The following is a 17,752-nucleotide window of genomic DNA, read 5'->3' as shown; positions in this document are numbered from 1 at the left end:
GTACAATACAAAACACCTAAATGCAAAGCCATGTACAATACAATACACCTAAATGATATGCAATACTATACAATACAATACAATACAATACAATACAATACAATACAATACAATACAATACAATACAATACAATACAATACAATAAAATACAATACAATACAATACAATACAATGCAATGCAATGCAATGCAATACAGTACAGTACAGTACAGTACAGTACAATACAATACAATACAATACAATACAATACAATACAATACAATACAATACAATACAATACAATACAACAATACAACAATACAACAATACAATACAATACAATACAATACAATACAATACAATACAATACAATACAATACAATACAATACAATACAATACAATACAATACAATACACCTAAATGCAATGCACTGTACAATACAACACACCTAAATACAAAGTCCTGTACAATACAATACACCTACATGAAATGCACTGTACAATAAAATACACCTAAATGCAGAGCCATGTACAATACAAAACACCTGAATGCAAAGCTATGTACAATACAATACACCTAAATGATATGCAATACTATACAATACAATACAATACACTACACTACAATACAATACAATACAATACAATACAATACAATACAATACAATACAATACAATACAATACAATACAATACAACAATACAACAATACAATACAATACAATACAATACAATGCAATACAATACAATACAATACAATACAATACAATACAATACAATACAATACAATACAATACAATACAATACAATGCAATACAATACAATACACCTAAATGCAATGCACTGTACAATACAACACACCTAAATACAAAGTCCTGTACAATACAATACACCTACATGAAATGCACTGTACAATAAAATACACCTAAATGCTCTACACTGTACAATACAATACACCTTAATGCAATGCACTGTACAATACAACCCACCTAAGTGCAATACCCTGTACAATACACCTAAATGCACTGTACATTACAATAAACCTAAATGCTATGCCCTGTACAATACAATACACTTAAAAACAAAGCCCTGTACAATACAATACACCTTAATTCAATACCCTGTACAATACAATACACCTAAATGCAATACAATACAATACAAGACACCTAATTGCAATGCACTGTACAATACAATACACCTAAATGCAATGCAATATACTATACAATACTCCTAAATGCAATACAATACAATACAATACACCTAAATGCACTGCACTTTACAATACACTACACCTAAATACAATGCACTGTACAATACAATACACCTAAATGCAATGCACATTACAATACAATACACCTAAATGCAATACCTTGTTCAATACAATAAACTTTAATGCACTGCACTGTACAATACAATACACCTAAATGCAATGCACTGTACAATACAATACACCTAAATGCACTACACTGTTCAATATAATACTCCTAAATACAATGCCCTGTACAATACACCTAAATGCAATGCACTGTACAATACAATACACCTAAATTCGATGCAATGTACAATACAACCCACCTAAATGCAATACCATGTACAATGCAATACACCTAAATGCAATACCATGTACAATACAATACACCTAAATGCAATGCACTGTACAATACAACCCACCTAAATTCATTGCACTGTACAACATAATACACCTAAATGCAATGCACTGTACAATACAATACACTTTAATGCACTGCACTGTACAATACAGTACACCTAAATGCATTGCACTGTATAATACAATACACCTAAATGCACTGCACTGTACAATATAATACACCTAAATACAATGCACTGTACAATACACCTAAATGCAATGCACTGTACAATACACCTAAACGCAATGCAATGTACAATATACCTAAATGCACTGCACTGTATAATACACCTAAATGCAATGCACCGTACAGTACAATACACCTAAAAACAATGCACTGTACAATACAATACACCTAAGTATAAAGCACTGTACAATACAATACACTTAAATGCAATGCACTTTACAATACAATACACCTTAATGCAATGCACTTTACAATACAATACACCTAAATGCAATGCCCTGAACAATACACATAAATGTGATAGTGATGTATACTGATATAGGCTAATGAGATGCTGGTGGGAACAAAGACCTTTCTACTGGCATAAAAAATATGCTGTGCTGTACTCACCATCTGGGCATTGGAATTCAAGTTCGCCCAACTTTTCAAAGACATGATCATCGGCTTGAACGCAGATCTGTATAAAAGGGAAAATAACGATAATGGTACCCCATAACACATTTTTATGATTTATCAAAACAAATATTATTTACTGAATTTCTATTTTATGATAAAAAATGGATACAGTCGAACCCCGTTGGCTTGAACTCCATGGGACCAGCGAAAATACCTCGTGACTCGAAAATTTCGAGCCAAGCGGGAATTTTACCTTCAATTAAAAGAACTTGGTCTTTTATATTCAGTTCGAGTCAACGAAGAATTCGAGCCAAGCGAGTTCGAGCCAACGGGGTTCGACTGTACTTAAGTATCATATAATTCATATTCATTATGACTCTAGATTGATAGTTTATTGATATTGGGATTTTATTTAAATTTCACAAACATTTTAATTGGCTTTCATTTTGCTTTTGGTTCAGTTCATGTTATTTATAGATTGCTAAAACACGAATATGGATGAGTGTAATTTTCAGTTTGCATGCATGTACCCAGCCAAACCTGTAAACTTGATAAATAGTCTAGTATCGATAGTATTGTATTTCTCTATGTGAAGAATGTGAATGGAGTTACGGCGGACACCATCCTTTGTCCAGAGCCACTCCACCGATACGGGCTTTTGAAAAGAAATTATTGTTTGGGTGTCCTATTACGTTATGTAAATAGGCGTATATTTTGTCATATACGAATATATTTTCAGAACGTGAGACGCCTCTTTCAGCCAGCATTTTATAACTTTTATTGCGGTGTCATCACTTTCCAGGGACGGAGCCAGGGTTTTACGTTGAAGGGGGTGTTACCTTTGGGCGTCACTTTTTGGCTTGCACCCCACACTCAGAACCGAAATGTATTTGGTTTCAAGTGATGGCAGCGTTGAAAATTTCAACAAATTCTAGTCCAGAATTGTGCATTTTGGGCGTACTTTATTATATTTTCTCCTTTTTTGAAATAAAAAATAAATTTGGACAATTTTAGGGCGGGGGGGGGGGGCAACCCCCTTTAACCCGCAAGTGTTAACAGGGGTGAACAGTAGTATAGACTTTTACACTCGATAAAAGAAAACATAATTTTCTATTATTTCCAAAATATTTCAATATTTTATTGCCTTGTCAAAACACATTGCGTAAGCTAATCCAGTAATTTAGTTTACTGAAAGTTTTGGTCAAAATGATCAGATAAGAAAAACAGTGATCGTCCAGTTGTAGAACGTTTTCTATTGTAACTACATTTTCAATAAAATTATACTAGAAATAACAGTTCAATATAAAGTATACGTTGACAATATGTGATATACTTGCATGTCTATTCTTTCTTTTTTCTTTCCTTTTTTTCCTTACTTTGAAATCTTGGATTTTTGTACAGTGTTTTTTTATGAATGATAAGTAGAATACGTATGTATGAATGTTACTTCGCATGTTTTGTGTATATTGTTGTACCAACTGTTTGAATAAACGAAAATGTCCACACAAAAAGTTTTGGTCAAGCAAACAAAGGGAACATTGGGCCGGTTATTAAGAAAAGAAATTAGTTTACAACATGGTTAACGTTATCGTTGTTAACGTCATCATTGGTACCCTTCAAACCTGGGGGTTGGGGACGGGGTTGGGGTGGTTTTACTTCACTGAAAAATCTTCATAACAACCTTTTTATCTTTGTGTTTCTTTCAAACATTTATATTTACAATATGCACTGAAAAGCCTGAAATTTGCGTCAATTTCATTAAGTGTTTAACTAATATTGAAAATATATTTCGATGCAAGCTGAATTGCAGTGTCTATACACACAACTAATATAACGCTTAAGTAAATCGACATCTCAACTTGTTTTTTTGTAACTTCCTGCTTCACGTATTAAAAGAGTATTATCAAAAAGTTTATACAACTCCCATTGAGTACGAAACACCATGCATAAGCTTATCTATAGGTAATCCGAACTTGCAAGATTGGCTCTGATTATCAATGCTTTAAAGCTGCACTCTGACAGATTAAGTGTTTTGAAAACTTTTTTATTTTTTGTCTTGGAATTAGATTTTTTTGGCGTAAATATCTGCTAACCAGTGATGAAAGACAGCTGACAAAAGATCAGATCGCAGATTTTCATATTTCTATTTCAAATTTAATGTTTTATGGCTTAAAACGTTACTAACGGGTTAAGAAAAATGCATAAAACATCATTTTTGGGACGATATATGAAAAGCTGCGATCTGATCTTTTGTCAGCAGTCTTTTATCACTGGTTTGCAGATACTTACGCAAAAATTTGCTCGTTCCAAGACAAAACATAAAAAATTGTCAAAACGTTCAAACTGTGAGAGTGCAGCTTTAACAACGATGACGTCATGACGTGTCAACATTCTTCGTGTCGAAAGAGGTGGTTGTTAAAAACTGCACATCGAATGACTTTCGATCAATATTTTTTTTATGAAATTTTCAAAACTTCCTCACAATATATTGTCCGATATGTCGGACATGTTATATTGTTTACATTAGTAATTTGAGGAATAAATTTGCTCCTGTCTTCAAACTTTACTTTCAGCGCTCGTACAAGAAAAGTTGTATATCAGGGGTGTTATTTAATATTGGTCTTAATTAGATCTAAGAACGATGTAGCTAATCGGATTATTTGTTATTAATGACTGACCAATAGAGTGAATGAAGTCAGTGATATATAACCCAAGGAATAACTTAAGTTGCATATGGAATACCTTCAAATATCTGATATGTTAGGAGTTTACACTGCCTAAACTAGTAAACCTTATTTGAACATTCAGACTGGCCCAATTAGACAATAACCCTTATTTCTCCAAACATCTCAAGTCCCTTATTTCAAGATTACGATTAGCTTGCAGTTTTGTTTAGGTATGAATTATGTCATATTTACAATCTAAAGAGTTAATTTACTTTTAAAAACAAACTATTTTATGACAATTACGGTAAAAATTCCTATTCAATAAATCCAAAATTAAGTAAGAAACTTGGCTTAATGAACTATTAAGCTGTTTAAAGATGCACTCTTACTCCCAAATAAGATTTACCACAATTAATATTATTGTTTACTGTTCCAAAAAGGATAAATAAATGTCTAAAACAATGATTCTTATGAAGGACCCCGAGTTTAATTTGGAAAGAAATGTGCATAAAACACAGAATTTCTACCCTATGAGACCAGTAGATCACATTAAATCTTTTAGCAGTCACCAATCATTTAATATTTTCGCGTTTTCAGCTACTAAATACACGGTTTCAATCGTGTCATCAGTAATTATTATAATAGTTTACATAAATGCATTATTTAGTAAGTAGTTAAAGTTTTATCAGTTAAAATTGATATTTATTATACAATTGTATGTAATGATTTTGAATAAGAGTGTCACTTAAAGGTTGTTTCGGTTAATAAAAGGTGCAACCAACAAATCTGTGAGCGAGTGCCTTTAAAGATCCAAACTGTCTTATTCATAACGACCTTCCTATTTTGAAAGGACAATTTTTCTACAGAGTAAACGTGATATGAGAGGGTTATTTAAATAAAATAAAATGTGTAACTTCCTCATTCAAGTAATAGGAGAGTGAGTAATGAAATCCTATGAAACCCCATTTAACTTGTTATTGAAAACTTTAATATAATTTGAAAACTTAATTGCACAAAAATGATGGCAATTAAAATGTTCACCAGAAAGGTTATTACTATTTGTGTATATCATGTGATGAAATCTACACCTTTATCAGGACATTTTTACTGACAACATACATACGAACCCGGATCAAAACGCGGCTAAATCAGGAATGCAATTATACATAAGTGGTAACACGTTAACCAGTTAGTATGTTTCTTATTAAGGTGAATTCGCAAATCATAACTAGATAACTTATTAATGTTGTACAGCTAAAAAAGGTAACAGGTGGCAGTTCGGGGCACTTTCAAGATTGTTTTTAGTCTCATGATATTTATCTTACCAAAAAAGTAACGTAATTACTAACTAGATAGCTAGATAATTATCGCGAAAATTAAGTGGTAAACACGATAGTATATCATATAGTAATATATTATACATTACATTAATGTGTCCCTTCTTTGTGTATATAAAGTTGTTCGGTCCGTATATCAATGTATTTTAATAAAAATCCAGTTGTTATGACGTCAGCAGTCCATATCATGTTTTGGGCTGGTCCGGACCTCGCTAAAAATATAATTTGGAACGCTGACGTCATACGAGTATAATATGGACCACTAACGTCGAAAGTGGTGAGTGCTGCTTGCAATTTTCACAACGACATTTTTTCGCAAGTAAACATTATTCGATTTGTTCAATAAATTCATCTAAGGCGCTTTAAAATTATTAAATTGAAAAAGCGTGTTCGCTATAATTTAAGAAATATAACACACCACTTCGGGCCCTGTGACATTATAAGGACCGGCCAGTCAGTTACTAACGGTTTAAGAAAAATGCATAAAACATCAATTTTTGAACCTAAATATAAAAATCTGCGATCTATTTTTTTGTCAGCAGTCTTATACAACTGGTTTCCTAGGATTTTCGCAAAAAAATGGCTGGTTCCAAGACAAAAAATAAAAAAAGTTGTCAAAAACGTTAAATCTGTGAGAGTGCAGCTTTAAATAGAAGCGATTAACATGACGATTGTGAACACCTGAAATGGGTAGTCACCATGAATCTTTAAAGATCCAAACTGTAACATATGTTGCACCAGCAGAGTAGAGTACGATCGTTTTGCACTGGAGTGAAATATGGGCTAACGTATTTTGGGGTATCAATGGCATGCGGGTATTTTTTGATGGGTATATAATACAAATAAAGATAGCCCACAGTGACATCCCCATCGGGTTGCGCAAAACTATGCTTATGATGTGTTTCACTGCGCAGAAGTTTAACAATTACTTGCTAGCACAATAAACTGAGATAAACTCAGATACAATAGTTTTGTAGCGTAAATGGTCTAATGCTAGCTCCGGTCAGAAGTATATATTTATATTTTGTTATTATTGGTATTTGTTGGTTTGACCTACAAGATATTTTGACCAGTGAACACCTGTTTCGCTGTCTACTTCAAGGCTTTAACGCCGGATGCATATGTAGTCTTAATTTGTTGTTTTGTGGCGTTTTGAGTTACTCTTTAAATGCCTAGTTTAAGGAGTGTTTGGCATGATAATCCCCTGCTGTGCATCTCCTGCTAATTGCACTGGTGTCACAGTAGGGGCCTATTTCCTTTGTATTCGTTTATTGGCTCAGGGCCATTTATGGTCCATTTCTATAATAAAACTTTCAAAACTGCACAGCAGGATACTCAGATCAGGGATCTGATAAGAGGTATCAAGACAGGTAGATTAAGATCAATAAACAGAGGTTGTGTACTGTACACATATTATTTTTTTAATTTATTTATTTTTATTTATTTATTTATTTATTTATTTATTTATTTATTTATTTATTTATTTATTTATTTATTTATTTATTTATTTATTTATTTTTTTATTTATTTATTTATTTATTAATTTATTTATTTATTTATTTATTTATTTATTTATTTATTTATTTATTTATTTTTTATTTATTTATTTATTTATTTTTTTTTTTTTTTTTTTTGGGGGGGGGGGGCTTAAACTAGGCCTTTAAAAGTATGTTAGGGCAGTGTGACTCTAGACATAGTATTCGTTTATTGTTCCTCTTTTGGGCTTGTCCCTGTAGTTTCCATTGTATAATCATTAAGATAAGATTAAGATAAGATAAAGATAAGATTAAGAATAAGATAAGATTAAGAATAAGATAATATTTATTTTACGCCGGCAAGATAGTAACAAGTACAACCTGAGCTGGTGTGAGCTTTTTAACCGACTTTGTTTTAAAATACAGTACAATATTTTACAATTGTTAACACTTATTATACATTTAATATTTATTCTAAATCCAGTCAGACACTTAAATAATATGACACGAAAGTCACGACAGTATAACTTGTTATTTAGAATTCATTCGATGCGACCTTTACCTTGTGAAAGGACGATAACAGTATGTTTTTATAGATTAGTATGACACATCCCCTCTTTTTTAAATACGCAGTGAAAATGTGTGATTTCTTCCTTTATGTTATACGAGATTTAATCATTAAAATGTTACAGAACACCATTTTCATTGTTATCTCAACTTCCCGGATAGGAATATGAAATGCGTTATTTAGAAGTAGTTAATAGTCTTCAAAATATAAGCTTTTTATACATGGGTATACATGCATTGATTTTTATCACTTTAAACAAATTCAAAGATATCGTCATAGATTAAGTTGGGGTTACCACTTTGACACTGTCAGTGAACTAGGTAAGAATTTAATGTGGGGTTCAAATCCCCCCATTGCCGGAATAACCATATCAGTATATTTTTGGGGCTGTTGCGCAGGTGTCTTTTGTTTCCATTGCATTATTAACTATTCTGTTACTTTGGTATTTGCTTGAATTTTATTTCTTTGATATCTGATATACATAAAGTGTATAAAAATGGTTTATGTTGCTCTAGGTATACTATTTTCAAAGGCAGAGTTTAATATTAGATTAAATTGCAAGTATATTACTTCAGAATTTGCATTTAATACCTCAAAAACATGAAACAAGTTTGGTATCAAATAACCTAGCTGAGGACCCTGTAGCCTTTCTTTGGGGGCCTAATTTCGTCTCATCTTTATTCTAAACCAAATGGAATGTTTTGGAAAGACTAGCTGATCCGTATACAACCTAGACATGTTTTTGAAAACTGATCCCATATAACTATATAAAACTATATTTTTGTTATCATTTATTGTCCGCATGGAGATTGGACTAACTCATTTATAGCCATTTCATAGTAAGACATGAAAACAATTATTTGTATATTATGAGTTCATTTTTAAAGCGCACACACACGTCGCACAAAACGCACGAAAACTCGCAAGTCGTACGGAACGCACAAACAAATGCACGTGGTCGTACATACACACCCGCAGAGTTGTACAAACTCACGCGTAGTCGTACATACATACGCGCGTAGTCGTACAAACACACACGCGTAGTCGTTCATACATACACGCATAGTCGTACAAACACACACGCGTAGTCGTTCATACATACACGCATAGTCGTACAAACACACGCACGTAGTCGTACATACACACGCTCGCACGTGGTCATACTTGCACACGCAGACACATACACAACGTACAAACGTAACAGGCAGTTAATAGAATAGTGCACACGCAATGATGAACCATATTAAGTTCGCCTATTTTCTCTATGAAAACGGTCGGGGTATCACAGTTTATGAATTGGCTGAGTCGCCGCCGAAGCGCAAAATCCTTGTCATAGCTAATACATTTGTTAGGATTTTCAGATGAAATTTGTTGCATATGTTACCACGGACAATACGAAGCTGAAAAACAATGCCCGTAACTCTTAAATGATTATTGTATTATTGTGCAAAATGATTTTTAACAAGTCGTCATATTTACAACCAAAATGTAGACAAGTCTGTAGTCGTTATATATAACCAATCAAATACGTCCAATTGGACTTCCTCGTTGAGGTTATGGAATAGGATGTACCCCTAATTAAATTTCACAAAACACCACGTGGCATCATAACAATAGTCGAGATTTCTGTGGCATTATGGGATAGCGAGTAACGGCACGAATAGAGTACATTGTATTTTAGAAGCGAGTTACACGCCGATTGTATGAACCTGAAATGAAAATATTCACCATGAACGAGTTTACCAATGTCAACATTGTGGACATAGACCTTGTGCCGCTGATCAGGATCTTCGTTATATGTCTGACTACATCTTCGTTACATGCCTGACTAGATCTCCGTTATTTGTCTGACTATATCTTCGTTACATGCCTGACTAGACCTCAGTTATTTGTCTGACTACATCTTCGTTACATGCCTGACTAGATCTCCATTATTTGTCTGACTAGATCTTCGTTATTTGTCTGACTTGATTTCCGTTATTTGTCTGAGAAGATCTTCGTCTGGTTCTTCGTTAATATCTGACTGTATCTTCGTAAAATATCTGACTGGATCTTTGTTAAATATCTGACTAGATTTTCGTTAAATATCTGACTGGATCTTCGTTAAATATCTGACTAGATTTTCGTCAAATATCTGACTGGATCTTCGTTAAATATCTGACTAGATTTTCGTCAAATATCTGACTGGATCTTCGTTAAATATCTGACTGGATCTTCGTTAAATTTTGACTAGATCTTCGTGAAATACCTGACTGGATCTTCGTTAAATTTTGACTAGATCTTCGTATTATTTCTGACTACTCATGGGCTTGCCTCTGTAATGTTCATTGTTATAAAAAGAGGTTCGGTGAACTAGTGGCCTTTATGTAACTGTGAATGACATCTGTCTGAAACTGTGTTTGGTAATTCTACTGCTTAAAATTGGGATTTGCGAAGTGCTGATATTCCAGTTTGGGGAACCAAGAAAAGTGACTGTTTGTGAACGTTTTGCCGACTACCATATATCGTCGTACCCCATTGGGAGCGATCGTTCAGAAATGTGTTAACCAGTTAACAACGTGATTGCAGCAGAAATGTGTAGAGTTAACAACGAGATAATAGCATCGCTGTTAACATGAACATGTGAACTTGTTAATGATGTACTCATATATAAAATCAGAACAAGTACAGCAGAAGCAGGTGTCTAAAATTTTGTTCGAAATACCGTAGATCACAAGTGTTTCCAAGAAATACAGGTTTGAAAACTGCCAACGATGACGTTAACAACGATGACGTTAACAATGTTGTTAACTTTAAAAAAATCTTAACAACCGGCCAAATATTCCTTATTTGTATGGCCAAAACTTTCGATAGAAATACAGGAGTAGTTAATACAATGCGTTTCTACTAGGCAAAGTAGGTATTACAATATTTTGGAAATAATGAAGGATTGTCTTTTCTTGTTTGGAGTGTAATAGTCTGTACGGTTCACCCCAGTTATCACTTGTGGGTTAAAGAGGGGGTGCATCCGCCCCCTCCCCCTAAAACAGTCCAAGTTTATTTTTGATTTCAATACAGGAGAAAAAATGTAAAAAAGACGCCCAAAATGCACGATTTCGGGCTAGAAATTGTTAAAATTATCTTAGTGAATTACCCCTTAAGCCCTCTGCCAACACTTAAAACAAAATAAATTTCGGTTTGGAGGGAGGGATGGAAAGCAAAAGGTTTACGCCCCTAAGTTACGCCCCCTCTAACGTCAAAACTTGGATCCGCCTCTGGTTTATTTGGGAAAACGTTACTCATAGTAAAAACAGCACGGTTCAGAAAAATCTGTGTTAACCTTCTATTAAGCGTTTTATAAGGAATACGTTTGCAACAAGATCAGGCTATGTGCAATATATACCACGATCACCGCTTTTCGTTTTAACCATTTGGGAATTTGAGCCTGTGGGCACCTTTGAAAAACCATTAAAATGGGTTGTAATTTCGTTAAGGATAATTATATACAAGTCTTTTTTCTCTTGTGAAATTACTGAAAGATTTGTATTGGATTGAATTACATTGAAACATTAGCATGATCAGTGAATAGTGACGTCCTTATGTATGCATTTCCTCCGACAAATCATGTACTTAGTTATAGGGAGAAAAGCGCCACATCTGTTCTTATTTTCTTCTGTCTCGTACAACCTTCAAATCAATCAGTGAAAAATGGCGTATTGATTATTCTTAAAATAAGTTAAATGCTCCTAACCAATAACTTCCTGCTGTATAAATGCTTACATCTAGACCCGAAATCCAGAAGTTTGGTATTGTTCATTGTAAAAAACCGGTTTGTTATTTATAGAAGAATGTATCAACTTCCCTTAACGTCTTCTTAAAGAGAAACCTCAATGTCGTTACAATAAACTATGACGTCTTTATGGCTTATCAGCCATTCTCCCTTCACTAATGTGTTTGTTGTTGTTGTTTTGTTTTTGTTGTTGTTGTTGTTGTTGTTTTTATTTTTAGTTTTTGGGGGGGGGGGGGCGGGCGGGGCGATATGGCATTGGATAAATGTAATCAGTATTTTGATTACATTATAAAATTAGCAATGAAGGAATTCCATTGCTGCCCCACAAAGTGTGCCACAATAAAAATCATAGAACTTGTGCATTTAAGCTGCACTCCCACAGATTGTCCGTTTTGACATTTTTTGTCTGGGAATGACCAAATTATTGCGTTAATGTCTAAACCAGTTGAATTAGACTGCTGGCAAAAGATCTGATCGCATTTTTCCATATTTACGTTCGATATTTGACGTTTTATGGCTAAACGCGTTAGTAACGCTTTAAGAACGAAATGAATGTTTCGTCAGTTTCCCAAACCATTTAGAGTTGCTCTTAAATGAATTTTCCTATATGACTGGATTTAAGGCAATGATGCCAAAATCAGCTGATGCTGAGAACGAAAAGACAAAACTGTCGATCTGTGACAGTGCAGCTGTGAAAACATTAGACATAGAAAACAACAACTTTTTGTCTTAAAGGCATGGTTGGCATGAATCACATATATGTGCAGAAATTGACTTTTCAAATTTATGTAATAAAGGGACTTAACACCCGATTGGCACCAAAAAGTTTTTTCTTTAACGAATCTCAGGACAATTATTTAATAAAATGTTTTGTAAACTCTTTGATATCATAACTGTTAAAAAAATACCAAAATGTAAAAAAACGAGTCGGAGACCGGGTTCGAACCCGTGTCGCCAAAATTACAGCCCAGTGTTCTATCCACTGTGCTACGAAAGCTTACCCATCTGGAATATTGAAGCTATTTACGTAACTTGGTAATATCACGTGATAACATCGACTAGCCAATCACGCATAACAATAAATTATACTAGGTATACATACCTAGTAATCTCTTTTAATAGAAAAATACGAAAAAATGCGAAAAATCAATTAAATGGAAAACTATGTGGTACTTCATTTAGTTAGATTCAATGCATTGTACACATCGATACCAAGTTTATGTCAGTTTTCGACAATTTTCCAATTTTTTTTCGCTATTTCATCATACGGTGTATAGCCCGTTTAAACAGGCAATCCAAACATAAATAAGGGAAACATGATTCTAACCAGCTATAAGGTTTAAGGTTTTAATACTAAATGAAGTAAAAAAAAGCGGAGTCAAACGAATTAAAAATGCCAATTGTGATTTATGCCAGATACCACGAACGTTTGTATAGATACATGTATAGGTATAGAGAACAGTTCTGTTTTCTTTAAATTACCTACAAAATGAGAAATTGCATACTGATATATTACACGTAGATGTATATCAATACTTTCAAATGTTTTGTAAATTGTACTTTGGTATTGTTATCTTTAAGCCCGTCAATATACAAGATTTGTTAGATTTGCATCCTCGGCACCCCTGTTTATGTTAAAAAAAGGTTGAAAACTGCGATCTGCTCCTTTGTCAGCAGTCTTATATTACTGGTTTCCAAACATTTATGCAATAAATGACTCATTTCAAGACAACAAATTAAACCGTTGCCAAAACAACCAATCTGTGACAGTGAAGCTTTAACGCTGCACTCTCACAGATTTAACATTTTGACAACTTTTTTTTTTTTGACTTGGAATGAGCTAATTTTTGCGAAACTTCTTGAAAACCAGTTATATAAGACTGCTGACTAAAATATTTTATCGCAGATTTTTATATTTAAGTTCAAAAATTGATGCTTTATGCATTTTTTAAAGCGCTATTAACGCTTTAAGCCATGAAACATTATTTACCGAACGGAAATGTGAAATTCTACGATCTGATTTATTGTCAGCAGTCTTATATCACTGGTTTGCAGTTATTTACGCAAAAATTTGCTCTTTCCAAGACAAAAAAAATAAAAGATGGTAAATCTGTGGGAGTGCAGCTTTAAAGCCTGTCTACCCGGTATGGTTTCTTGTTTCAATCTGAATCAATACAATTCTCTGGAGTGATATCTAGAACGAAATAACAATTGCGTCTACGATCAATGGTGATGTCAATATGCTTTTATTACGATTGCATACTGTAGTAGTTGTTTTTTACAACACAATGTTTTAAACACTGTATACCACTATACAGAATAAAAGACAACATTCCGTTGCAAATTTTGTGATGTTTCGTCAGTGCACACGGAGTTGGTTGTTCTTGTTATGATGTGTTTAGAATCTTTGAACATGTTAAGAAAGATTGATCCAATCGTTAACAACTTTGTGAAAGTTAACAACGTTGTTAACGTGTTTGTTGTTAACTTTCAAATCCTTAATGCTATATAAGATACAGTGTGGGTGTGTAAATTTGTTTATACTCGCACTCGGGCCTAGCCCATTTGGCGAGTCCGGTAAGATTGTTAGTCATTTTAGGTTTTTGGAGAATAGTGCACAGACATAATGTAACCCTGGTTAGAGCTACCCTGGTTCTTTAACGTGCACCAGTGTATAGCACTGTCACACGGGACCCCAATTTAACGTCCATCTCGGAAGACGATACAAATTTTAGTGGTGCAGCGGGGAATGAAACCTTGGACCTCTGAATTGACATATATTGAAGTGTATTACCCATAGACCACGGATCCGCTAATGGAAGATACACTCATGATTTGCTGTATTTCAAAAAGATTTGAGGCAATTGTTTAGGTGTGCTTGTTTCACACACCATCAAATATTTCAAGTATAAATGTTTACAATGATGTCATTAATCACACTGTTAACTTGAACAAAGCTCTGAAGAATTGGTCAATAGTATGTCATAATTAAAGTGACACTCTTATTTAAAATCAATACATACACAAGTATAACAAGCATCAATTTTGACTGATAAACCTTCAACTACTTACTAAATAATGTTTTTATGGAAAATATTAATTACTGATAACAAGATTGTAACCGTGTATTTAATAGCAGAAAGCGCAACAATATTAATTGATTGGTGAATGCTAAAAGATTTACTGTGGTCTACTATAGTCTCATGAGGTAGGAATATCGTGTTTTCTGCACCTTTCTTTCGAATTAGACTCGGTTCCTTTCATAAGAACCATTTTTTTCCGATATTTATTCATCGTTTTTGGAATATTAAAACAATATTGTTAATTATGGTCAATTTTATTTGGGAGTACGGGTGCATCTTTAATTCGTCCCCGGACAAAGTGCACTAGTTTACATTTTAACATTATTTTTGTTTACTTATATATTGTAGTTAAAACAAATAAAGATATAATTATTTCTAGTATCTAAAATTAACATGATTCTACTGTTTAAAATTCAAACTGGTTTTGGATTATAATGAATGGAATATATTCCAATGTATTCCTATTTTAATCCACACCGTAAACATTGTTTTATAATGACTGAGCCCATTTGTAAACATGAATGCATTGTTTAAATCTTATTGTCGACTCCTTAAGCTATTGTTCCATTCGAATATTTTATGTCAGAAAGTGCGTTATACATGTATAATTATGTTTAGGCATATTTGTTGGCCAATGACAATCAAGAATTTACCCTATTTACTGCAGCTCCATATCATATAGAATTGAAGTTTAAGAAGCATTTGTTCGATTGAAGTTTAACACTATTTATTATTCATTTCACGTTTTATATAAAAAAAAAATTGTAACACATGTTCAGAATTGCAATAGCTAAACTTTTTAAACATCCTGTTTTGTAATGGCGATTAATTTCCAATACCAGCTTTATGAACAATTCCTATTCAAACCTCCTGTTTAAATACCGCATTTTGAGGCGTCTAATACAATTACAATAGCATACAATATTATAATAGCAAAACTAATTTACCTGAGATAATCCTAGCCCAACCAAAGCCAATATTAATATTTCCGAAAACTTCATTCTGCCATTTTTTGCCCCAACCATACTTTGGGACGATGCTCTCAAAACTGTCGTGCGTATAGCTTTTCGCTTTACGGGTGTGGTTTTTGAAATTCAATCGGGTAGCGTTTTATATAAACATCACGATCTTCTAACTATATAGGTCCGCATTGGTTGTGTTAAAAGGGACAGGCTTGTAAAACTGGGTGTAAAATGTCTCTCCAACAATGGCCAAAACTGTAATTAAATACTGCACTGTGTTTATGTTGGGGTAATTTCAAAGCTTTAAGAACGTTTGAGGAAAAACCTTGTAATGGACAACATTTAAAGTCAGTGGAGTGGGCAATACGTTTGACCATGTTTTGACCATTATGCATTCGGTTTAAATATGGTTGAATTGCACAATATTTAGTCCCTCAGTATGATGGGTAGGCGCTTTAAAGATGTTAAAGGATTAAATAAAACAAAACAACCTTGCTGGACGTTGTTAAAAGTTCTTTAAGCTTTGAACAACTTCTAAAAAAGCTTGAAAGTAGATTACTAGTATACGATAGTTTGCTTTAGAAAAAAAAACATTTGTCTCCGAAAACATATTTCAATGTACTCTGGCTTAAAACAGTACGTTTTAATGGCTTATCGGCATATATTTATATATTTAACAGATAATAACCTATATATTATACGGAGTTTGCCATCTTATATAAGATATATAATATGCAATGAATTTAAAGCTGCACTCTCACAGATTAAGCGTTTTGACGGGGTTTTTTTATTGTTTGTCTTGGAACGAGTCAATTTATATGAAAATACATGGAAACAAGTGATATAAGACTGCTGATAAAAAATCAGATCGCAGATTTTCATAGTTTAGTTCTCAAATTGATGTTTTCGACGGAAATATGAAAATCTGCGATCTGATCTTTTGTCAGCAGTCTTATATAAAATGTTTGCAGATATTTACGCAAAAATTTGCTCTTTCCATAACAAAAAAAAGTTGCCAAAACAGTAAATCTGTGAGAGTGCAGCTTTAAAATTCAGCATGATTACAAATACTACTAAAATAACCTTTATGTTAAAATATAAAAAAAAAAATATCATGTGGCAAAGAAACGAACACATATCATATATACGGAACGTAAAGTTATTATGTCAATAACAATTATAAAAAAAACCCATTGCATTGAGAGCGCTAAGTCTGTCTTTTCACTATTGGCATTTTTATGAAATGAAATTCAATCTGCCTTCGCGGTGTATTTATATACCCGGCTAAAAATATCACTTTTACGATTGGCAATTTTTGAATACTTCTTTTAAATAGTATGACTAATAGCGCTGATCCTTACAATGCTACACAAGAAAAGGTTTAAAACTAGTTTTAAATGCGTTGCATTGCATATAAAGTTGCTATTTTTATATACGGATATTTTTAGCGTATCCTTTTACATACAATTTTGATCAGCTCACAAGGCAGAAAATTTGTCAATGGTAATGAACATAATGTATCATATCTTAACACTGCTAGTTCAACCCAGGATAATACTTGTTGAGGCAGAATAATGGTATAACCTTACAATAGGCATATGCATTGAACGGGACCTACTATTGTAGCTTGTGATTGTACTGTTTAGATGGTTAAAACGTATTTGGAAAAAAACCTGCAG

The 17,752-nt window shown here is 33.2% G+C and overlaps 1 protein-coding gene across 2 annotated transcripts in view; it reads right to left on the bottom strand.

Moving 5' to 3' along the window:
* Positions 1-16,192, bottom strand: part of LOC128245946 (uncharacterized) — a 110,723-nt gene extending 94,531 nt beyond the window's left edge. For both annotated transcript variants that reach the window (XM_052964168.1, XM_052964175.1), the window contains exons 1-2: positions 16,059-16,192; positions 2,208-2,274 (exon numbers count right to left, since the gene is read on the bottom strand). In XM_052964168.1, the coding sequence (XP_052820128.1) occupies positions 2,208-2,274; positions 16,059-16,136 (145 nt within the window). In that variant the 5' untranslated portion in view covers positions 16,137-16,192. The remainder of the gene's footprint in view (positions 1-2,207; positions 2,275-16,058) is intronic.
* Between the last annotated feature and the right edge of the window lie 1,560 nt (positions 16,193-17,752).

The sequence above is a fragment of the Mya arenaria genome, chromosome 2 (assembly GCF_026914265.1).
Source record: "Mya arenaria isolate MELC-2E11 chromosome 2, ASM2691426v1".
NCBI lineage: Eukaryota > Metazoa > Mollusca > Bivalvia > Myida > Myidae > Mya > Mya arenaria.
The sequence above is the reverse complement of the archived record's forward strand: the minus strand, read 5'-3'. Positions and strand labels throughout refer to the sequence as shown.